This window comes from Chanodichthys erythropterus, chromosome 3 (genome assembly GCF_024489055.1).
Source record: "Chanodichthys erythropterus isolate Z2021 chromosome 3, ASM2448905v1, whole genome shotgun sequence".
Lineage (NCBI taxonomy): Eukaryota > Metazoa > Chordata > Actinopteri > Cypriniformes > Xenocyprididae > Chanodichthys > Chanodichthys erythropterus.
In genome coordinates, this window is record NC_090223.1 from 31607796 (window position 1) to 31633567 (window position 25772).

The window sequence follows — 25772 nt, forward strand, 5'->3', positions numbered from 1 at the left end:
TGTTGGATATTATCCTGATTTTTTTTTTTTAATTCCTTGCTAATGCATAATAAATAGAGCGATGACTTGTTTCTTTCGCTGCTGGATGAGGTCAGCAATTTGGAATTTTTGCTGAATAACAGCAGAAGAAGTGAGATCATGTGTCTGATGATGACAATGAGCAACACCGCCACTTACCAGCACAAGACTATATAGTACTTTCAAAATACTCACTATTTGTCAGTTTTTTCACTTTGACTACTTTTTTTTTTTTTAGCATTTAGACAAATACATAGGTCTGAATAAAGCTTTGGTTATCATAGGGGTTGGAATGATATATAAATATACTGTACATTTTAAACCCGTTTTGTATTTATTTCCTGGAACAAACCGTACTAGATAATGTTGCTAATTATCAAGTGCATGAATGGAATGGAGGAAGCTGTGCATTACCTATCACATGAGCCATTTGTTTCTGTCCGCCACAGGGCATATGCAGCCAACAAAGAATCTCATGCAACGCTCGTGTTCCATAACCTGCTGGGTGAGATTGATCAGCAGTACAGCCGCTTCCTGCAGGAGAACAACGTCCTGTACCAACACAACCTGCGGCGCATCAAACAGCACCTGCAGAGCAAGTATCTGGAGAAGCCCATGGAGATCGCCCGCATCGTGGCCCGCTGCCTGTGGGAAGAGCAACGTCTGCTGCAGACGGCCACCACTGTGCAGCAGGTAGACACACACACTTTTAAACATGCACAGACACATGGTGTATTTACTCATGGGTGAGATTTCACATTTGTTCTGCTTCTATGGTAAATGAATTTCAAACAAAACAGAGTGAAAAATAGTCCATCTGGATTTCATTTATGAATAAATTCATAATTAAAAAAATACACATAGAATCCATATATTTTATTGACCAGAACAGTTTTCAGGTCCTTTCTAGTTAAACACCCAGTAATAGTATACATTAAGTGCTTGGAAATGAATTCTGATTTGTAAGGACATATTGAGATTTCTGTTTCTCCCATTTCTTTCTCTTCCGCAGGATGGCCAGGTTGCCCATCCCACGGGTACTGTGGTGACAGAAAAACAGCAGATACTGGAACACAACCTGCAGGACATCAGGAAGAGAGTACAGGTTGGTACATAAAATCACACTTTAACTAAAAATCATTGGTGTGTTTTGTTCACAATTGGAGTTACACATACAGTACGTCCCATTATCATCTCTCCAAAAGGTGCTGTTTTGAAGACACAAATCTTTTGTCTAACAGTGTTTAGTTTGACATGTATAAGTAATAATTTTGCAAAGGGCTCTTCAAACAAACCTTCAAATATGTTGATCCCCTTGCAAGGGAAAATAACAAGGCATATAAATATTTTTATGTATAAATACTGATTTATATTTTCGTCACACTTTATTTTAAGTTGACGTAGTTGCATTGTACTTAAATGAGTACTGAGTAATGTTAAATAACTACATGTACTTACTATAGAGTTAGGGTTAACGTTTGGATTATGGTTAGTTACTTGTAATTATGCATAATTTACTGTTATTACTATAGTAAGTACATGTAGTAACGTGTAACTACATCACCTTAAAATAAAGTGTTACCATATTTTATGTTTATTTTCTATTAAGTTGATTAATGTATTTTTTGTTTACCATCAGAGTACTGTTAAATGTATAAACTTGAAAAGATACAACTAGGATTGTCAATAGAATAAAATTATTATGATTTAATCTCACTGATTTCCAACCAATCTTTAGAAAGCATAATGAAAAGTGATGATTTTAAAATTCAGTGCATTTTTATTTATTTATTATTATCATTATTATTGGTTACACTTTATTTTAAAGTGCCGTTGTTACAGTGTAATTACTCAAAGAAGTACAGAGTACTATTAGTTAACTACATGTAATTACTATAGAGTTACAGTTAGGGTTAGGGTTTGGTTTAGGGTGGATTACTTGTAATTATGCATAATTTACTTTTATTAGTAACATGTAACTATGGCACTGTAAAATAAAGTGTTACCTTATTATTATTTACAAACCCTTTAGCACCCCCTTGTTGCCCCAGTTTGAAAGGCACTTATTTAACATTTTGCCCTGAGCACAAAATGAGGGTCTCGTATTTTGTCCCTTATGGGGTACAACCTCTCACTCATTCAGATGCCTTACTCCTTCTTCTATACAGGACATGGAGCAGAAGATGAAGATGTTGGAAAATCTGCAAGATGACTTTGACTTCAACTACAAAACTCTTAAGAGTGCTGGAGGTATGATGAGTACATGTTGCTGTCTTTTTTTTTCTTTTCTTTTCTTTTTTTTTTCTCCAAAATCTCTTAACTAGCCTTAATCACTGATACAATTTTTGTCACTATGTAGAGTTGTCCCAGGACCTGAATGGAAACAGCCAGGCAGCAGCCACCAGGCAGAAGATGTCTCAGCTGGAGCAGATGCTGAGTGCTCTGGATCAGCTGAGGAGGGTGAGATACAGTAAATCCTTATCCTGAATTGCTGCAATCTTGAAAACAAATCTTTTTTTCACAACATTTACAAATGTGTCAAAAGTTTGCTCTCTGTTTTGCAGCAAATAGTGACTGAGATGGCAGGGCTGCTGTCTGCCATGGACTTTGTGCAGAAGAATCTGACAGATGAAGAACTGGCCGACTGGAAGAGGAGACAGCAGATCGCTTGCATCGGAGGACCACCCAACATCTGCCTGGACCGCTTAGAGACATGGTACGCATTCCATTCACAAACAAACCCGCTTTTGAATCCTACCTTTTTGGATTCCTTCTTCTCAATCTCTGTCTTTCAGGATCACCTCTTTGGCTGAGTCACAGTTGCAGATAAGACAGCAGATCAAGAAACTGGAGGAGCTTCAACAAAAGGTCTCGTACAAAGGAGATCCAATTATTCAGCACCGCCCAGCTCTGGAGGAGAAAATCGTTGACCTGTTCCGCAACCTTATGAAGAGGTTTGAAATCACACACTCACATGTTAGACTTTAAAACGAATGAAACAGGAACTGATCGATGATGGTGTGCTTGTCTGATTGCAGTGCATTTGTTGTCGAGAGGCAGCCTTGTATGCCCATGCACCCTGACCGACCCCTTGTCATCAAAACAGGAGTTCAGTTCACCACCAAAGTCAGGTGGGTAAACGCAGAGATGAGTCATAAAGGAATGACGTCAAAACACAAATTGTGAATTTTTTCCCCCTCCTCTCTTTCAGGTTGCTTGTGAAATTCCCAGAGTTGAATTACCAGCTGAAAATCAAAGTTTGTATTGACAAGTACGTCCCACTTCCTGTCTCTGACATCAGAACGAAATTACTCTGAGTTGTATTTTGACAGGCCAATTTTAATTTTTTCCTCCTATGTTCTGCAGGGAGTCAGGTGACGTGGCAGCCATTAGAGGGTGAGTTCTGAGGTTAAAAAAAGATGCCATTTTGACCATTGTCACATGGTTATTTGTATTTATAGACCAATTTATATTGGCCTTTTTTTTTTTTTGCCATTATTCATGAATAATTCATGTATTATTATTATTATTATTATTATTATTGTTTTAAGTAGAGATGTTTTAAATAAACAGTTGTATAAAATAAATATTTTCTAGATCTTTCATTTCTATCAAGTTATACAGTACAGTTACAGGGAAATTGAAATTAAGTATCTCTCTTGCTTGTACCTGTAAGTTGTTGCTTTACAGAGTCCTTTGTTTCTTTTCCACCAGTTCACGCAAGTTCAACATCCTTGGCACCAACACTAAGGTGATGAACATGGAGGAATCCAACAATGGCAGCCTGTCAGCAGAGTTCAAACATCTGGTAAGCAATACACTAATCTTTTATTTATTTATTTATTTATTTATTTATGTATTTATTTTATTATGCTCTCTGGATTTGTGTATTCCTTCAACTGTGGACACTGTTGGCCCTCTGAACCAAAGTTAAAACACAAACACACTTGCATGCATGGGCGTAGGTTTAGGGGGGGACGCTAGGTACTAGTCCCTATCAATATTTTGAGATGACAAATTTGTCCCCACCAATATTTAGCAAGCTCCTTTGAACTGCTATTTGGATCTTTGCACTGCTATTTGGATTGATTCTAATGGCCAGGACGACGACAGTACAAGAAACGCCGTAATTTGATTGGCGGCAGGGTATCTAACAGGCTACACGCGCGGACCGGGACTACTTTTGTGCTTGCACTAGCAGCGATCGGGTGGTGTGCGCGCGCGCGCGCGCATGTTGACGACGCCGACAGTAAGTTACCAGGGCTGTCTCTCTGCCACATACAAAGGCCAGAGTAAAAACATTTTAATATTCCGTTTTTTTTGCCCCTTTTTGTACTTTGTAGATGCCACCCAAGAAGAAGAAAGGGTACATAAGAAGCTTTTTCATAAAGCAGAGTCAGAGTTTCATAAAGCAAGTAGGCAAAATAACTAGCTAGCCACACAAATAAACTAGCAGTAGTGACTGACCAGGCTTTCAAATGCAGATTCTACTGTGGAAAATAGTATTAACTGGTGATAGTATGTGTTACCCAGGAGGGTCGGTTGGTCCCCACCAAAGCTGAGACCAAACCTACGCCCATGCTTGCATGTACTTATTAGTGTACTGACAATGTCTAGCATGAAATATCTTTCATCTCAAGCTCTACGCTGTTATTTTATGCTTAGTAAATAAGTACAATTACTTTTGAAACAACTTTATAAGAGGCAAAATTGATTGTTGACTGTGAGACCATCAAGAAAAAAAAATATTTTCACACTCAATAAATGGTTTATTTCACTCTTTCTTTAGATAGTTGTAGTTAAAATTATTTTCTTTCAACTCCCAGGACATACAGTGCCTCAACAAAATTCCTTAGTTTAAAATATAATATATTGAATATGCCATACAAGCCTCAAGGAGACTCAATCAGCTATTGACTATATGTTTGAAATGCTGTCTTTCAGACCCTACGAGAGCAGAGATGTGGCAACGGAGGCCGAACCAACAGTGATGTAAGGCTTTGTATAATTAGCATTATGTCACAGTTTTTCATTTTATTTAGGGCTTTTATTGAAGAAGTCATTGTAAACACCTAACTTTTGCCCTCTGAACTACAGGCATCTCTGATAGTGACTGAAGAACTTCACCTGATCACATTCGAGACAGAGGTCTACCACCAAGGACTAAAGATCGACCTTGAGGTAAACACTCCTGGCAGCAGCGGCACTGGATTAATTCATCTAAAAATGACTCTATCATTTTTATCAAGAATTTAGAGTAAAACAAAATGTCAACCATGTCTAATCGTGACATGATTCCTGTCACCAAGATGCTGTCCTGTTGAGCTGTGTATCAAATTATAGATGAGAAGATTATTAAACCCTCATTACCAATTAAGTCCATCACACTGCTACTGGTGATTGGTTCAGTGTATTGAAAGCCACTAAGGTCATTGTAATAGGCTGTCACCATGGTACCAGCAGTAGGAGGATATGAATATGTAACCAGGCAGCGTGTCCTTGGATAATCTTTAACTTATTAAACCCATAACCACACACAGCACTGCATAGATGCCTATTATGAGCTGACATGAGTACATGCAAAATCATTCCTTTTCTGAGGATGGACACAACAGGGTCACATAAAATACCAACACACACACAGCAGGTTAATTAAACGAGATGATTAAGCCGTTGCGCTCTGGTTGCTTAATAATTATTCATCCTCAGGTCTCTATTTGTGCTAATCAGATTTCTACCAGAGCATGCTGTTCAAAAATAGCAGGGTTTGCTATTCTAAATTATAAATAAATGTCTTTATCTCTGTCCAGACACACTCTCTTCCAGTGGTGGTCATCTCTAATATCTGTCAAATGCCAAATGCATGGGCGTCCATCCTGTGGTACAACATGCTGACCAACCATCCAAAGGTTTGAAATGGATCCACATACTTACTGTTAGCACAAAAGCTTATACGGTATATGTTACTAAGTATTCTCCTCTCTTTTTTTTTTTTTTTGGCAGAATGTGAACTTCTTCACCAAACCTCCAGTGGGAACATGGGATCAGGTGGCTGAAGTGCTCAGCTGGCAATTTTCATCCACAACCAAAAGAGGACTTACCATTGAGCAGCTCACCACACTTGCAGAGAAACTTTTGGGTATGTATGTGTGTTATTTAATATATAGTTTAATATATAGATTAAAATTATTTTTTATTTAAACCTGGAAAATAAACAATAAATAAATAAGTTTGAGGATTTTAACAAAAAGAAAAGAGAGAGAGAAACTTTGTGACACAAAATATATAAACTTTTCTCTAAAATTGTTATGCTTATAATATAATTTGTAATTTGGAAAAATTATTGATCACAGTGTTAAATTGGTGAAATTTGCATCTGAACATACACTGCAGTTCAAAAGTTTGGGGTTGGCAAGATTTGTTAATGTTTTTGAAAGAAGTTTCTTATGCACAACAAGGCTGCATTTATTTGATCAAACATACAGTAAAATAGAAATATTGTGAAATATTATTAAAATTTAAAATAAATGTTTTCTATTTTAATATATTTTATATATTGTAATGTATTCCTGTGATGTCAAAGCTGTATTTTCAGCATCATTACTCCAGTCTTCGGTGTCACATGATCCTTCAGAAATCAATCTAATATGATGATTTAGAAACATTCAGAAACCTTATTATCAATGTTGAAAACAGTTGTGCTGCTTCATATTTTTGTGTAAATGTGCATTTTCATTCAAATTAACATACAAATATATAAAATGTTTATATAAATATATATAAAACATCAATTAATGCTGTTAATTAAAATGAAAATCTATCTATATATATATATATATATATATATAATAGGTGCATTCAATATATTATAATATTAAAGTTAACAATGTTTGTGCATCTCTGTTTAATTGTGCATTTCTGATTTTGTGTAGGTCCGTGTGTAAACTACTCCGGTTGCCAAATCACATGGGCCAAGTTCTGCAAAGTATGTTTCTGAAAGAACATTTTGTTCCCTGTCCTGTATTAATGTTAGTGCAAATCAGAACAGTTGATCCAGTTTGTATCAGTTTCTGTAAAAATTGTTGTTCTGTTTGTGGTTTGCAGGAGAACATGGCAGGAAAAGGTTTCTCATTCTGGGTATGGCTAGACAACATTATTGACCTAGTGAAGAAATACATTTTGGCTCTATGGAATGAAGGGTGAGAAGTCCTGCTGCACTTGTGTGCATCCATGCAGTATTTATAGTTCATTACATCAATCACTGCTTGGGTGGTTACATCAAGCTCTTGTGTGTGTCAGGTATATTATGGGCTTCATCAGTAAAGAAAGAGAGAGGGCAATCCTGAGCCCAAAGCCTCCTGGGACATTCCTGCTGCGCTTCAGTGAAAGCAGCAAAGAGGGAGGAATTACCTTCACCTGGGTTGAGAAGGACATCAATGGTAAATGCATTTCCATGTACATGATATTGTGTGTAAAAATAAAGTTTTATAGTTTTATTTATAAATTGTATTTTTGTGTCATGAATATGTGAAGCATTTGTGTTCCTGTATGTATGTATGTGCAGGCAAGACCCAGATCCAGTCAGTTGAACCGTACACTAAGCAGCAGCTCAACAGCATGTCTTTTGCTGAGATCATCATGGGCTACAAGATCATGGATGCCACCAACATCCTCGTCTCGCCGCTGGTCTACCTCTACCCCGATATCCCCAAAGAGGAGGCGTTTGGCAAGTACTGCCGCCCCGAGGCCCAGCCTGACACTGAATTCCCTGACCCTGGATGTGGTGAGTGTCCTTTGCAGGAATAGAATTCATTCCGGCTTAGAATAACATCTATCTGTTGCTTGGCAAAGTGTGTCTCATTTCATTCTCATCTATTTTGGAGACTATTTTTGTATTGGAAGTGCACTGAAAGGGTGTGGTTTACCAGAAACGTTCTCCTTCTGAGAAAATTGTCTAAGAATGCAAAAAAGGTTTTTCCTGCTAAGTATTTTTGTCTTGTTTCCAGTCCAGATATCCAAAACAAAATCCTAAATCAAGAAGCAATGGCTAGATTTTTTTTTTTTCTTTCATTTTCCTTATCTAGTAAATGCTTCTTGATTTAAGAATTTTTAGATATTTGGACTGGAAACGAGACAAAAATTACCAAGTAAGAAAAGCATTTTTTTGCAGTGCAAAAGCATGATTTTAATCTTTGGTTAAGTTGATCCCACATTTTTATGGTAGTGTACGATTTTTTTGTAAAGAAATTAATACTTTTATTCAGAATCATCACAAATAAATCATATTCACTCTCCTTGTTTAATAACACAGCGATTTGTTTTTCTTTCAGTAATTCAGCCCTACCTGAAGACCAAGTTCATCTGTGTCACCCCGTAAGTAGCTTTCCTTTCTTCCTTAGTATGTGTGTGAATGATTGATCTTGCTTTAGTCTCTGTTTTCTCTCTCTGTCCTCTTGTAAACTTTGAAATCTCTGGTGACTCTTCAGGCAGGAGCACATGCAAAGTACTCCTCTCAGTTTTCTTTACAACATGGATCAGGGATGTAGCCACTACTGAATCTTCCAAGGACCCTTCACACCATCCTTTAAACCACAATCATGCACAAGAAGACAGAAAGAGACAGAAACCATGCTTTAAAAAGCACACGATCAACACAACACCTAATTAAAGGAGGTTCAGGCTTACTTTTGTCATTTAAGCACCACATAACTTGAGGTGAACTGTTGTGTAAACACTTTGTGATTCATAACTTAGTTTTTAAATTTAATACATTTAAAAAAGAAAAAAGTAAAACCTAATTTATAAAATAAATTTTCACTGTTAACATGACATAATTTGACGCTATTTAACATAATATGCATTCCTGAACCATAGTTTGAACCATTCCTTGTTTTCAGTGCAGATTATTCCAAAAAATGTTTGTCTTTTTGTTATCTTTCATATATTTATATTTATAAGACTTTCCAAATATAACTTGCTCTGCCTCTGAAACAACACCAGATTTTTGAATGTCTTTTCATGTTGACTTAATCATGAGAATAATGGTTAATGAATGTGGTATATAAACTGTAACACATCAAACTGTACGTGACATATTAGGTAACATGCTTGGCTACAAGAAAAACATTTGGATGGAATAAAAGCTGCTTCAAACTTACTTGAATCACAAATGCTTTCTGTCTTTGTAGAGGGGTTGGATTTACTGGAGGTCATGTATGTACGCGTGTGTGTGTGTTAGGCAGGCTATAAACTGACCTCTCTCCATAGGTGTCCTTCTGTCTTCATGGACTTCCCGGACAGTGAGCTGCTTGGGAACGGCTTCCCTGGGTAGGCACTAGGGAGCTGCTCTATATGTGTGAATGAGACGTGAACGTTTGTGGTCAAACACACTCCTGTAGTTGTCTGCTAACGTAGATCATTCCTTTTAACATCTCTAGTGCTTGACCAAGGGTTTCTGTTTACTCACTTCATCCCTTTTTAACAAGAGGTCTGGATGTCACTGGAGCTTTTGTAAAAGATAAAAGGCTGGAACTGCTGTTGTTCATGTGTCTGAATCTGTTTTATGTAGGTGAACTAGTTCTTCTGTGGACAAGGGAATATTTTCACACCTTATGTTACCTTCTTTCTCCTGTTCATTTCTTTTCCCCATTTCCAGTTTTCTCTTTTTTTCCCCCTTAGAGAGGAGAGTGTTGTGTTTTATGTGATGTATACATGATTTGGTCCCTCAGTATGATAAACAATGTGGAGTAAGTTTTTCTGATGAAAACTGACTCTTATTACGGCCCTGTTAAGGGTGAGGAAGCAGTGTCCTGAGAAATATGATGTTGAAAACACTATTTCAACCCAAAATATTGGTAATAGTAACAGCGAGGCTGTTGATATACGTTGAGAACTGTCTCCCAGGCATTGCCCAACATGGATGTGGCAAGATAAGTGGAGAGAGAAGACAAGAATACTAAGCAACAACCACACAAATAACCTCACTAGATGTAGCACATCCACTCATAACTGTTGTCACTGTTTATACACATATCACACTGTGTTTTTTAACCTATAATACCTGTGGCTCTGTTGCCACAAGACCATCTGGAGATATGCAGTTTTATCATATTATTCAACATTAATTATATAGTTTGTGATTTATGTTTTGCTTGGTTCACTGCTACTTCTGAATGGCTGTCAGTGGAGAAAGACTTTTTGCAGATGGTGTAGTTGTGACATCTACTAACAGACGCTAACTGGACCATGCTAACCAAGCCTCAGCATCAGCAAGAGTATTTTCTGTCTGATGGGTGACAGCCGTTTTACCAAATTCACATTTTGAATAAATGAAGTGTAAAATGTAGAGACGTTCTTTCCTCCTGTGGTAATAAATGCCCACATCACCCAGCGTTTGCTCGAGATGCTGTAAGATAGTCAGGGTTTTTGGTGATCCGTGAAGAAAAACAAGTTTTTGGCTTAAACTTTTATTGGCAATCTTATCAAAGTGCTCTTTTGTCTTGGACAGTGAGTTCTCCAGATGTTACAGGCATGATAGAGTGTTTTAGGATAAACACTTATAAAGTCTAATAATGGCTACAATGGTTTAACGCTTATACTCTTTCTCATACTTGCAACATGAGCAGAACGTAGCTCTTTTTTTATATAATGTGTGCCTAATGTTTCTTTTAAGAGTGAAGATATTGTTCTTGGGCAGCCTGCAACTCGAAGGCAGTTGAAGCCAAAACATTCGATGTGATATTTTACCTTCTAATGTTTTGAATTACACTGCTTAAACCAAAATTAAAGCAAAAAAAATTATTTTATTATCGCTTTTGTTTGATATCTTAACATCTAGATAGCAAATAAATACATACATCAAGTATAGATAACATGAAATCAACAAAGCCTGGTTTAATTTACTATCAACCTGACATACTAATCAACTAAATGTCTTGATTAATCTGCAAATACTACAGTTTGACACATTTGTATCATCTAATTAGTTTGATTTATCATTTTGACCATTTACCCACAAATAAGAACATTTTTCGGATCAGACTTCTGCACCTCTGCTAGTGTTTTTAGTACTGACTTCAGGTTCAGAGGTTTTGTGCTTGTTCTCTTGTCTCAACACAAGTAATAAATAGTGTAGAAATACAGATTTACCACAACAAACTGCCCATATGAGCTGTTTGGAGTGTTAACAAATAGGCATGGGTGAACTTTGCCCTCTGGTAAATCATTCCCCAGGTCAAGACTTAATTCTTCAATGGGTAGCCAAGCAAAACACCATAGACGAGGTCAGATTTTAAGTAGGCAATACAGTATGTCAGTATTCAGTTAATTCAGCCAACTATATAAAACAAAAAAGCATAAAGCATGTTCCTCTATCAATGGCCATACTAAAGTAGCCATGTATTCTCACAAATATTTTTTTTGTATATATAACATATGAATGGCAAAAATATACTGTTAGTACAGTAGCTTTATATAGAGTGTTCAATCACAGCATGTACGGCTCAGGTGATTGACAAGGAAATTAAACTGGACGAGCAACAACTACAACTCCAGATTCACATTACATCACTGCATGTCAACTATGTAGTAATTATACATTTTCAGTACTGAAATATACATTTTCAGTGTTGAATCCACTGCTCTAACATCTGACTAAGTTTAGTTCACCCCAAAATGAAAATTTCATCATTTGCTCACCCTTATGTGGTTCCAAACCCTTGGCAACACTGGAGGCTTCCATTGGATGGACAAAAAGACACTGAGACATTTCTTAAATAATTTTTCACAGTATTAAAAAAAGTTATTCAGGTTTGGAATGACGTTTTATTTTTGGGTGAACTCCCTTTAAGTTACCCATTATGCAAGTGATGCTCATGTGTATGACTTTGAGTGTGGGTATGTGTGTGTTTTGGTAAGCCTTGTGTTTATGATACATGTGAAAATTCAGCAACTCATGATGTGGTGAATGAACTTTCAGCTCTTTCTAAATCATGTCGTCTATATGTGATGGTAGAAGTAATGATCGCTTGTGTGTCATGTCTTTCTTTTGCAGGACTAACTCCGGCAACACAAGTGATTTGTTCCCAATGTCCCCTCGTACACTCGACTCTCTCATGCACAATGAAGCTGCGGAGGCCAATCCGGGACCTCTCGGTGAGTCACGTGAATAATTTCAACAGCTTTCTCAATATGTGCTGCGTTGATGCTGTGTCGTAATTACCATAATTTCGAGATGACAACACGTAATGTCCTCAGGCAGGGAATTAGGCCTTTTAAAGGCAACACTATTAACGCATAAATGAATCTGCAGTGGTCACATGGTACAAGTAGGATCTTTCAGAAAATTCCCAGCTTATGAGTCTACAAGGATGTGAACGCTTTTTACAAGTTAAAATTTTGTAATTACGACATGGCTTGAATGCACCTATGCATACAGTATGAAGAAGTCTTCATTTTTCAGACACTTTAGGCTCTCATAACACCTTTTGTTTAACAGTGTTTCCGTTCCCCCCCCCAGAATCCCTCACTCTGGATATGGAGTTGAGCTCCGATCATCCCTCACCCATGAGAGAAGGGTTTGCAGCCACAACAGTCTCAGATATGGACACCTGCCGAAATGCTTAGTTTTCCAACATGTTTGTTTTTTTAGTTATTTACATAGGGAAAAGTAATTGTCATGTACATAATGTGCTTAGGTGCTAGAGCCTTTTCTCCGAGCCAATTATTTTCTTTTCAGTTTTAGCTTTTTAGTTGTCTTTTCATCCTCATATCGACATTGATAATACTGAATTGAACCTATTCTTTTTTTAAATGGTTAAGATGCAAGCTTTTTTCACCTTTATTACAAAAGCATGAGGTATTCAAGACCATTAGCACAGGAGTTTTTAGCTTCCTTGATCTTTGTCAGAGAAGTGTGAATATAAAGTTTTTTTTTTTTTAATGTTTAATTGCAGACATTTGGCCATGACTGTATAGTATCATTTTTTTTTTTTAGGAATAGGAAGAGCCTTTCACTTGTTTTGCAGTGAGCGTCCTCTGGTGTTTGCAAACATGAAACATTTAAGCTGTTAGCATAGTCTTTATGTTGATCTTTTGAAATGAGTGTGAAGGGGGAGTAACATTTCGGTAGTATTGATAAGCAGTACTTGCCCAAACTCGGCATGCTCTTGTACCGTGAGTTAACATTTATGTTCAAATGAGAAGTTGTAAAGCAAGTTTGTGCATGCAGGTCTATAATGTCCCTTTTAGCTTCTGTTTTATATGAATATACTGTATTTTAACGTTGCTGAAAACTATTTTACTCTTTTATTGGATGTCTTCGGAAAGTGAATGGAAGAAGATAAATATAAATATAAATTACGCAGATGAGCAAATGTGATATTTCCACCATATTACAGTGTCCTTTATATGTTTATTGCGCTTAGATAGCAAGCAAATCTTGCACAGAGCCAGCAGGACTATTGTAACAATATGTAGAGAGACACATTCATACATGCACATATATACAGATATTTATAATTTTATTCAATTCACTGATCTGTTGTGTCGTCATGTAAGGTAGTGCTTCAAACAGAAATATGATGGAAAATTATGTTTCTTCATTGTGTAACTAATTTTTAAATGTCTGTCAGTCTGATATGGTTTCCCACTCTGTGTATCTGTCCTTCCACTCTCACTTGATAGTGTGTATACTATTATATATACACTGCACTATGTATATTCTCTTTATTGTACAATGAATTCTTGATGAAAGAAACGGTTATCAGCTCTTTGTGTCTTTGATACGGTTCTTCAGTTATCTGGGATAGACACTACTGCTCAAAAGTTTGGGATCTGTACAATTGTTTTTTTTTTTTTTAAAGAAATTAATACTTTTATTCAGCAAGTGTGCATTAAATTGATCAAAAGATTTATAGTGTTACAAAAGATTTCTATACAATGAACCCTGAAAAAATACATCACCGTTTCCACAAAAATCAGCAACTGTTTTTTAGCATTGATAATAATTCATAAGCATCAAATCAGCATATTAGAATGATTTCTGAAGGATCATGTGACACTGAAGACTGATGCTAAAAATACAGTTGTGCCATCACAGGAATAAATTACACTTTAAAACATTAAATAAAATTCAAATAATGTAATAATATTTCACAATATTTCAGTTTGAACTGTATTTTTGATCAAACAAATGCAGTCTTGGTGAGACTTCTCTCAAAAACTTTTAAAAATCATATCGACGCTAAACTTTTGAACAGTAGTGCATGTCACCATACTGCATAGGTTCAGCTACCACAACATCTGACCACATATTTGAATGTGAAAATAAAACCGAGAGCCTGAACTAATAATAAAGATGACAAGAACTACAGTTGGGGAAATCGGGACTGGCATTTACAAGGTAATAAATGTCCCCATATAGTTGCTCTGTAGGGGCATTTCATCTCAGACCTATAGTGGAACAAAATTAATTGATTATGTTTCAGTGGCTATTTAAAGGTCATTCTTCCTAAATGCATCTTATCCGGCTTTACGCAAATGGTAATTACTGAGTGTTTATCTCTCTCTCTGTCTAGCTGTCATTACGCCAGCCATTCTGCTCTAAAGGTTACAAAGAGATAGACGCAGAGAGAGAGAGACCCAGCATTGGACGATGGGCATTGACCTTTCGTCAAGGTTCTTTGATTAGACGTCCAGCTGTTTGTTAGGTTTGCAGTAATGATGTTTATGCTTTCAAATGTTTGCACTTGTTTGGAGACCGGTGACTCAGGAGGACTCGGTTTAATTTGTGTTCTCTGTAAGAGGCAAAAACAGAATTTTTACTTGCATTTTTTTTCTTTGTTCCAACTCCATAATAACAGCATTATGGTCATTGTAGTTCAAGCATAAGTCATTGCTGACATGCTGATTCTGTAATGTAATAAAAAAAAATCTGTCTCCATAACCTCTTTGAAAGCAACAAAAAACATGAATCTGCTTTCTACACATAAATGTTCTCTCAGCTTATACAAAAGATGTGCCATTAATAACAATCTTCACTCTGTTGTTTTTAAAGGTCTTGATTCTGTTCTATTCTGATTGTTTGATTATAAAGCAATGAGAATTATTTAAATAGCAAGTTCATGAGCCCCTGCTTTTTAATTAGTGGAGGTGTAAATTCATGCACATGCTTAATATCAAGATTGAAAGAGATTGCTGCATTTGAGAATTTCAAACAATGGAAAACAGATGCAAAGTATACTCCTTTATATATAAATATGGCTCGTATTAATATACACTCTGGACCGAGACTAAATCTGTGCCTTCTGATTCTATGGATCCCCCACCCTCCGCTATGTCCCTGTGCGAGAGAATATGCTGAATCTGTGTTTTCATCTTGCCAGGATGGAGTTCTGCCAGTGTAGGTTGAGCTGTGCAGGGAAACTGTTTGAGCCCTTTGCTCTTATTATTTTTCTTGCAAAAAGAGAAAACACTGCAGCTGATATTTGTATTATTAAACTCAAATACTGGCGTGTTTGCTATTTGATTCTCTTTACCTTGAAATGTAATTTAAAGTGTAACTATATGCCATGTGCTTATCTGTAGTATGTCAACTCACTGTGACAAGAATAATCAAAGTTTAATCAACCGGTGAATGTAGTTCTATAGTTTAACCAGCAGGGGGCAATAATGACCTACTGAATGCGACTGCATTGAACACTCATTTAATTAGCGTGTGCTCGGGAGCTAATGCAACTGCGATTTTAATTAAAGCTCATAAAGAATGACCCTGCCAATAGAATAGGCGGGAATGACAATGAAAGGGTGAAACCTTTTATGCTCATTTTTGTATTTGTAATATAAGCTTTTGAGTTCTTCCAAAGTACTACTACCAGTAATAAACCTATTTTATTCAGATATCATGCCCTTCATCATCTCGCCTAACCCGTAAACATGCTTTGACTAGTCGATTTTCTGGCATCTCGAAAACAAAGTGCCTTTTGATCACAGCTTGCGCCCATTTGCTGCGAGCGTGTCCAACCTGGATCCGTTTTTCACGCTCGTCTCACATGTCGACTAGGACATATTTTTCTCCGTCTCCGAAGGATAGGAGAAATAGGGGTCGCTATAAGTGGATCTCATTCAAGATCTGGCCGTTTCCCAGAGCCGCACTCTCCTGAGCCGGGTAAAAGTGCTGAGCTCGCAGCTGAAGCCAGTTTGTTTAGTGGCAAACGCCTACGTACTATAAGTAAACAACATAGCCTATACAACACCACTGGATTTACCTCTTGCCATTATTGTAGTATATATAAGTAGGCACACCCACAGAACATCCAAGTTTTTAAAACGCGCTACTGAGGGAGTGAAACTCACATTAGGCTATATACAGCAAAAACTGTAGCTGATTTAAAGGATTCACTTTCAAATGAAAATTAGCCCAAGCTTTACTCACCCTCAAGCTATCCGAGGTGTATATGACTTTGTTCTCTCTGATGAACACAATCTGAGAAATATTAATATCCTGAGCTTTGTGAATGGGATCAACGAGTATGAGCTGAAGGACGTGCTTCCATCCATCATAAACATACTCCACACGGCTCCGGGGGGTTAATAAAGACCTGTGAAGTGATACGTTTGTGTAAAAAATATCCATATTTTACGAGTTATGAAGTAAAATATCACAACAGAGCACAATTTCCCATTATAAATAGAGGTTTTCTATGACCGATCTGGCGGAAGATAGATATTTTACTTCATAACTTGTTATATATGGATATTCTTTTAAACAAATGCATCGCTTCGCTTCAGAAGGACTTTATTAACCCCCCGGAGCCGTGTGGAGTACATTTATGATGGATGGATGTGAAGTATCTTCAGCTCATACTCGTTGGTATCGCTTACTGCCATTATAAAGCTCGGATGCGTCAGAATATTTATTAATATTTCTCAGATTGTGTTCATCAGAAAGAAGAAAGTCATATACATCTAGGATGGCTTGATGGGTGAGTAAAGCTTGGGCTAACTTTCATTCAAGTGAACATCCTTTAAGCAGAGAATTATAAGAAATTTGCGCATTCAGTAAATAGCCTAAATGTCCATGTTTCTATTACTTTTAAGATTTGATGGCTTTCCAAGTCTTATCAGAGCACAATTTCCCCTTATAAATAGAGGTTTTCTATGACCGTGGGAGCCCACATCAATACAGAACAACTGTACTCATAATGCGCGCTTCTGCAGCTCAAAGTAAACAGTTTTTTTTCCCGCGTTATATCCCTCAGCCCAAGACAAGACAGCTCGACTCAAGTCACACGTAACCGCTCATGCCCAATCAGCTGTGCTCGCGCTCCGCTAACCGCCTTTACATTTGACAGCCCCACCCCCGTCCCGCAGCGCTCATATATAAGACCTTTTGCACATCTAAAATAATAATTTGCCTATCAGTGTTCGCACTGGCTTTTTACACGACTATAGCGAACGACTTCATATTCACCTTACTTACATTTCCTAACAAACGACTCTCTAACCAGAGAAATAACACCGGAAGCGGCGGTTAGAAGTGAGAAAGAGTAGTTGCTGGGAAGTCCGACTCAATTCCGCGAATCGATTCTTTCGAACGGTTCGTTTAAAAGAACAGGTTCAGAGCACAATGATTCTTTGCGTCTTGACGTAATCGCTGCACCATCACGCGGTCCTTGATCATGCCCCAGGCATATTACGTGCTAAAACGTTCCAGGACAAGCTATGTTGTTTACCTCAGCTGAGTTTTATAAAGGGGGTTCAGTGAAATTTCATCTGTCCCAGTTCAGTTTGTTGCAGACTTGAAAACGAAAGTAATTTAGAACTAAATATAATTTTCAGTTACATAAAACAATAACGCTAACATCTTTTAGCAATTAAGTTATAATATATATATATTATATATATATATATATATATTAAAATGTGTTGATTAAAAATGTCAAATTTTAAATTGTAAACATTTCTATATTAGGCTACGTTTTTACGTTTTCGGTCCCAATGCTCTTGCTATGAGCTCACTCATCTTATTACGAATCGGACATGTCCGAAAGAGACAGTCCGGTGATTTGTTGACACGAGAACCGCTCGGACCCATTCAGTCCGATTCATTAAATAATCGTTTAGAGAGATTTTGTGAAATGATTCAGCCGATTCAGCGATTCGACTCAAACGAACGATTCGTTCACGAATGTTACATTGCCAAAGAGAGCAAGAGCGAGCGAGCGAGTGAGTGAGAGAGAGAGAGAGTGAGAGAGAGAGAGATAGAGAGAGGAGGGGTAGAAGCACATGAAAAACTGCGTAACCCACTGCTGGCTGAGATAGACGGGGCAGAAAGGTTGCCTTTCTGGGTCGTATAGGCGCTATCTGGAGCTTTGCTGTACTTTTATGCGAAACGACAGCGGATTTAGAAGACCTGCCGTGGTAAGTGAAATGCATTTGTGCGCATTTAGTGCGTCTTAAATGTTGTTTGTCGATTTGAAATGGTGTTGTTTTAACAGCATATTTGTTTACAAACAAATGTCCACGGCTGTTCCTGTTGAGGCTTCACTAGGCTGCACTTTTCACGCTGAATTAAAGCTGTTTACATTGCTCTTATTGACTCCGAAATATGTGACATGTCTGTTAGAATCTAATTTAAAAGGTTCCTGTTTAGTTCAGACAGTGCGTGTTTGGCACCGGTGTTTCGCAAGCCCCAAGCTCTTGCACCCTGTTTTTTTTTATTATTTTTTTATCGGATCAACAGGCAGAGAGTCCAGCCCCCCTCCAGCACGCCTGTCAAGTCTGGACAGTCCAGCTCACATTTCCAGCTCCATTCCAGTCCAGCGAATGCAGCTCCATAATTCTGCTCGTTCCACCAGTTCGCGTTTAAAGTGAATTCGGACATGTATTAAGCACGCAGTGGAAAACAAGCGCACGCTCCGGGCCAAAGTTTTCATCAGGCTGTTGAATTTACCGTTATGAGGACAAAACTTGAGCGCCAGTGCGGAGCTGTCACTTCTTTTGGGCTCGTGGTTGAAGCGGGTTTCAGTGGCTGAAAGTTAATTATGTTACGAAGAGTTAATGATTGAAACACTGAGACAGTTCTGTCGCCATGCATGATGCATTGAGGTTGTGACTGGAGATTTAAATAAAGCAGGGGTGTGTTATTAAAGTCATGCATCATGCCGAACTGTAAACTGTCCTTTCGTTTTAAAGTGTCACATTCATTTGGCAATGCGACAGGCCAGTCGATTACGAGAAAGGCGCATTCAGATGAGCTTTAACCGTTATGTGAGGGCCACTGGGTATTTTTTGATTGCACTTTGTTAACATGTGAGTTTATTAGTTCCTGATAGTTGCAGTTGCCCTTGTGTGAAAGTTGAAGCCATGCTCTCTGTTTTCCCCTTTGATATTATCTTCCACAGCAGATTCTTTTATCTCCCATCATGCAATTTGTTTAGCTTCCGTTCAGCAGTCGAAAAGTGTGCGTGCGTGCGCTTTTGTACATTCACATGTAGCCTACACATATGCGTTGAATGTATTGTTTTAATTGACACATTGCGTTTTAATATTTGATTTCATGTATCTGTTAGCTTTATTGTATATTAGAGCATTATGAACCTTTGATATATTTTGGACAGTTTATTTTGGTGAATGTGAGGCAGGATTATTGAGAACTAAATCTTAAAGTCAAGATTGTAAGCTTAATTTAAGAGCATGTTGACCAGAGAAATCAACCATATATATATATATATATATATATATATATATATATATATATATATATATATATATATATATATATAATGTAGGCTATCCATGCACATCATTAAAATATAATGTGCCCATGTTATTTTTAATCAAAATAACTTCCCATCCCCAGGGACGGATTATAACTTGAAAAGGCCCCTGAGCCAATTATCTTCAAGGACCCTTCTCCCCAACAGAACCCCCATTTTTTCAGTTCATTCCTTTAACTGTAATAGAGAGTAGAAGTTATTGATCATGAATATTCCAACTCACTATATTCTTACTCTGAGGTGTCAAATCCACCCAAAGTTTCAAAAGAACAAATTATTATAACTTCCCATCTTCCTAAGATTGAAGTTAGAATACATGCATGGAAGAAAGGAAGATAGAAAGAAAGATGGAGACGCTGTGCCCACCACCCCAATTTTTTTTTCTTCTTCTGCCTTTATTAACTATTCTAAATGACCCAGCAAAAAAGGGCTAGAGAGATCTATAAAGTATGTTTCTGATTTTAAATATTAGCTGTCAAAAATTAACCCTTTACTCTAATACAGTTGGTTGAATGACTGTAAAAGATCCACCTTCAAATATAATCAATTACATTAATTAATCAATTAACCAGAGTGTATATTTGACATTACAGATTTTCTTTTTTTTATACTGGTTTAATCTAATTTTAGTGGCTAAGACGTTCGAAACGACCGCGTGACTAGTGACGTAGAAATGCTCATATCAAATTGGTTTGCTAATTAATGCTGGACAATGGATGCAGTGTTTCCCACAGGATTTTGTGGCTGGACCTCAGTCCCTCTAGGGAGACCCGGCGGCGGCAAGAATATTTTTGTACATTTTAAAGTTAAATGCATCAATCTGGTGCACTTTGGCAGATCAAAATTTAGAGCTCAAACTCACATTCATTGTCCAAATGGAACACTAAAAAGTCTTTGCATTGATTTGTACCTGGATTTTAAACCTCTTTTTGTTTGTTATATAGAAAATAATACTAACAATAATGTTGTTATTGTTGTTGTTATTATCCAGATAAGACAGTAATATGTATTGTAAATGTGTAAAATAAATGTAAATGAAAAACGAATATTTAATAATAAGTATATTATTTTACTTTACAGTAAAGAAAAAAACAACACTTTTGCCTTTATTTCTGCACTTGCAAGAGATAAACACACACAAAAAAAAACATTTATTTTGGCTGAAAGCTGCAGTTTCTGTGAAAACAGTTTACAAAAGCATCATAAAAAAGTTCACAAATCTAGTGAAATGCCTTTAAATTATGCAAATGTGAAAATAAAGCATAACTGGTGCCCACTGTGTTCCCAAATGCACGCTAAACTCGTAGCACATGCAGAGATGGCGTTTACTGTGAACCGAGCTGCTCTGAAAACACTGGATCACAAGCTGATCGTGAGAGGAAACTGCATGATTTTGTATGCAATTTAAAACAGGACTGGATAGTAGATCTATAAGAAGTTTGGTTGCATTAATTTAGGTCGTGTAGTAACAATACCACAATCAGCAGGGAGCCCTCATAGCCCAAGAGCCTTTTAAGAGGCTATTGGACCCATATATTCAAGCTTAATCAAACACTTGTTTTCATTATTGATGAGTTCTCTGTAGATCACTACAATGAGAATCTAGAAGGAGATTATCTTGAAAACTTTGGAAAAGGAATATTTATGGCACTCAGACAGTTATGTTCTATGCAGTTGAGTTGATAGAAAAACATTTCTAGAACATTATTTGTTCTTCAAATACTCCTCTTTAAAAGAAAAAAGTATCAGCTGTATGCAAAGTGACCCAAATTTGTTTTTAACCTCTGAAAATATGTACAATTTTCCAGTTTACTCATGAAGCCACATTACGATCTCCATATCTCTGGGATTGAACCATCGAGGGCCTTTAAAATGAAGATACCAAAAGGAAAGTTAGTTAAGAACTAGAATCTAAAAGGATATTAAGATATCTTCTTGAGTTACAGGCATGCAAACTTGATTTTTGAACTGTCACTGTTAGCATATATCCATTAGATATTAATCATTATATGAAGTTCGGGAGGGACTAAAAGGGAAGATATTTGATGCATGATTTCCCATTCCTGTGTGTATATTAATAAATGAGAAGAGATACGGCATGTCTGCCAAGTCACATTTTGTTGCAATAAATCACTCCCTACTGGAAAAAGATAATACATTACCGATCGTGTCACGTTTGGTAAAAATTTCACTAGTGCTTCAAAGTTTGTGTTTGCACTTCAAGCTGGAGAAATATGGTTCTTGATGAGCACTTAAGAGCCGCTTAAGTTGAGTGTTTATGTACTTGTCCAGTGCAGTCATTCATTGATCTTGCGTTGTACTAGCTGTACTTTAAGATGTGTTTTCAGTTGGCAGTAATTTAGCAAAGGAGGTGATTACTTAAGACCACACAAGCTTTAAACAGCTGGCATTTCATGACAACATAGAGTAAACAAACAAATTAGTGGGCAGACATACAAATTGGTGGGTGTTTGCAACAAAATAAAACTGTATATGGTTAAGGCTGAACCATTTGGTTTCTTGTCAAATGTATTATGTACTTGACACTTGTACTTAACTTGATTGTTTCTAACTGCTAATTGTCAACACTTACATTTACATACTGTATAATTATCTCTATCGTGCTAGAAATGACCTTTAATGTTTGTTTTGCTCTTTGTCCACTTGTAAAAAAAACGAGACTGATCTCTTTCTCTCTCTCTCTTAACTTAGTTTGGTCAAGTTTGGTCACTTTTGTGTTCCCACCACTGTAAGTGAATGTGAAATGCATGTTTGGCAAAACTGATTAGGCCAACCACGCCTGTGAGAAATCAGGAATGTAGAGGATCTGCAGTGGGATTAGAAGTGGAACTCTGGTGAACCCCAGGTCTGTTGAAATATTATATTTCATAAATAATTGAACTGGAGGTGCATTTGAACATTTATCCCTGTTGGCACACAGTGCGTTTGTTTAGCTGGACTGTACAACCTAGTTTGACCTGTGTTGCCAAAGTTTGTGCGGTTGATGCCCTCTTGTCAGAGTCGACACATGACTTTTGAGAGAGCTGACTGCCATTTGACGAGATTGCTGTACAGGGAATACGTTCAACGTGCTGACCAACACTCTGTGTACTTAAAGAAAAGTAAGATAGAAAGGCAGAGGGAGGTGAGAGAAGGTGTGTAACTGAAGTAGAGGGCAGAGTTGTGCTTTTTTTTGGTTACACATATATTTGTGCTTTTTCTTGGAAATATTTTCTTTAACGATCACCTGGAAATGTGAGAGCGAATCAAATTTCTGCAGCAAGATCAGCACATTTGTCTTGTTTAATGGTTAGCATCTTTTTAAACCAACATCTTATGTACTTATGTTGTGATACATGAAATTTAAGCATATTGTATTGGTGATGAAATTCATAAAAGTAGCCATATGCTTCATTACAGCTTTTCCAAAAAAAAAAAAAAAAGCCTTACATTTACATTTAGAAGCACATCCAAATGAGTGAAAGGACGTTAGATTCCCTTGATACAAGGCCAACTAGTCCTGGCCTGAACCTATTCTGTATTCCAGCTTTTGGGATGACAGTTGTTGTGAAGCTTTGTGCCTGTTGATTGTCTGTTGTGGGATTTACAAATACCAGAATCAAATGATGTATGAAAGACTCTTATGTGCTGGTTCATTTTAGTGAAGCATACAGCTTAAATCAGTGTAGATAATGACATCCAGTTAAAGATACACATCATATGTTTTGTCAGTAGTATTTTTGAGGCATTAATGTGTAAAAAACACTACCATTAAAAAGTCTCACCAAGGATGCATTTATTTGATGAAAAAACAGTTATATTGTGAAAAATTATTACATTTTATTGAATATATTTTACAGTGTGTAATTTATTCCTGTGATCAAAGCTGAATTTTCAGCATCATTACTCCAGTATTCAGTGTCACGTGATCCTTCAGAAATCATTCTGATACACTGATTTGCTGCTCAAGAAACATTTCATATGGTATTACTCTTATTATAACAATGTGATTGTCAAACCCAAATATTTTTTTTCTGTATTCTTTAATGAATAGGAAGTTCAAAATCATTTATTTGAAATAAAAATATTTTGTAGCATTATAAATGCATTTACTGTCACTTTTGATCAATTTATTGCTCCTTGCTGAAGTATTAATTTCTTTAAAAAAAAAAAAAAAATCTTACTGACCCCAAACTTTTGAACAATAATGTGTGTTACCACATTTTTGCAGGTCTAGTATTGTTGTTTAGTAATTAGTTTTGGTACACCTTTTAAATGAGTTGTTTTAAAAGTAACACTTTACAATAAATTTCATTAGTTAAGCATTAGTTAATTTATTAACTAACATAAACTAACTATGAGCAATACATTTGTTACTGTATTGCTAATCTTTGTTAACATTAGTTAATAAAAATACAACTGTTCATGTTAGTTACAGTGCATTATCTAATGTTAAATAATACAGCTCTTGATTTTAATAATGTATTAGTAAGTTATGAAATTAACATTAACAAAGATTAATTAATGCTGTATAAGTGCAGTTCATTATTAGTTCATGTTAACTAAGGAAGGTAACTAATGAACCTTATTGTAAAGTGTTACCATGTTATCATGTGACAATGGAATTGCATTTTCCCCCTTAATATTTATTCCTTGTAAATGCTAAAAGAATTGTTAATGGAACCTGTTAAGGAATTAGAACCAGAATTGTATGTGTGGTGTTAATTTGATATTTAATTTCTAATAATTCAAGTAGTCTTTTCAAAGTCCTTTTTGAGAAGACTTTCCACTAGATATCTGATCATGGCCGAGAGTATTTGCTTTCATTCAGACATTGCCGTCAGTAAGAGCAAGGCACCAATTTTGGGTGATGAGATCTGGCTCACAGTCCGAATTCCACTCCATCACAAAGGTGTTTATTTGGGGGGCGTTATGAATGGCAGTCAAGTTTTTCACACCAAACTCACTTAATCTTTTCTTTATAGACCTTGCTTTGTGCACAGGGACATTGTCGTGCAGAACAGAAAAGGGTCGTCCACAAAGATGGAAGCGAGTCATTGTATCCTGTAGCACTGAGGTTCATAGGGCCTTGCCAAACCTATTATTTAGATGTTTGTACCCACATCCTTTTGGCCATGTGGTGTGTATATGCATGTTCGCAGAGCACTTTGTGTGGCATTTCAGACACTTCATGAATCAAACGTCAGAGTTTGAGGAAATGAAAGTAAGGGAAATTTAGTGAGTGATGGAATGATTTCCTCAATCCTTGTTCATTCAGAAACTAGTGCTGACATGGTTTTGTGCAGTTTTAGAACAGCTTTACAAGATACTTTGTGTTGTATGGGAAATTAATTCCAAGGGTATCGACTAGACTGTAAGCTCTTGAAATCTCAACTGAGAACAGCCAAACAGAATATTTACAATTGAGCAACATCAAACCATTGCAAGATTGTGTTCTACTTTTTAGTTTCCTCTAAATCTATATTTAACCAACTCTTTTATGCACTTTCGCTTTCTGTTTGTGCTCTCTTTGCTGGTGTCTTCCTCCTCCTTTACTTACTTTACACATAATCTGTTTGTTTTGGGTTTCTCACGATCTGCTAAGTGAGCTTGACTGCCATCCACCCATCCAGCGCTCATGTCGCTCTTTGCCGGGCTTGGGTAGACAGAAAGATAACAGCATCAGATGGGGAAGAGATAAACTGCTGTGTATGCTTATTGATGCCTGTTAGCAGTCACTCCCAATTTACTGGTGTTTATTTAAAAAAAAAAAGTCTGTAATCTTTATTTGTAATGCTCATGCCTCTGGAGTCGCCCCTACCCATCGCATCTCTCATCAATTCAGCGACCTATCAGAAGTAGCCATAGCATATGGTGAAAAAGCAGTTAGTTAAAGTCAGAAAATGTGGTTATGTTCAGTGGTAGCTACGTACTATAATGAAGTGGTGGTTACCTACAAATTTCAGAAACTGCAAC

General features: G+C 36.8%; 1 protein-coding gene across 7 annotated transcripts in view; it reads left to right on the top strand.

Annotated features, from left to right (window-relative positions):
• stat3 (signal transducer and activator of transcription 3 (acute-phase response factor)) overlaps nt 1-14953 on the top strand; it is a 36179-nt gene extending 21226 nt beyond the window's left edge. For 4 of the 7 annotated variants that reach the window (XM_067381811.1, XM_067381812.1, XM_067381810.1 and 1 more), the window contains exons 3-24: nt 468-711; nt 1031-1123; nt 2187-2268; nt 2378-2478; nt 2583-2734; nt 2814-2972; nt 3057-3149; nt 3230-3289; nt 3385-3414; nt 3733-3826; nt 4963-5010; nt 5116-5199; nt 5829-5927; nt 6022-6157; nt 6951-7003; nt 7123-7217; nt 7318-7457; nt 7583-7801; nt 8349-8391; nt 9286-9345; nt 12071-12171; nt 12536-14951. In XM_067381811.1, the coding sequence (XP_067237912.1) occupies nt 468-711; nt 1031-1123; nt 2187-2268; nt 2378-2478; nt 2583-2734; nt 2814-2972; nt 3057-3149; nt 3230-3289; nt 3385-3414; nt 3733-3826; nt 4963-5010; nt 5116-5199; nt 5829-5927; nt 6022-6157; nt 6951-7003; nt 7123-7217; nt 7318-7457; nt 7583-7801; nt 8349-8391; nt 9286-9345; nt 12071-12171; nt 12536-12642 (2293 nt within the window). In that variant the 3' untranslated portion in view covers nt 12643-14951. Of the gene's footprint in view, nt 1-467; nt 712-1030; nt 1124-2186; nt 2269-2377; nt 2479-2582; nt 2735-2813; nt 2973-3056; nt 3150-3229; nt 3290-3384; nt 3415-3732; nt 3827-4962; nt 5011-5115; nt 5200-5828; nt 5928-6021; nt 6158-6950; nt 7004-7122; nt 7218-7317; nt 7458-7582; nt 7802-8348; nt 8392-8504; nt 9256-9285; nt 9346-12070; nt 12172-12535 lie in introns of those variants that run through there. The other 3 variants (XM_067381814.1, XM_067381815.1, XM_067381816.1) reach the window with 3 other exon arrangements.
• Nucleotides 14954-25772: the final 10819 nt, after the last annotated feature.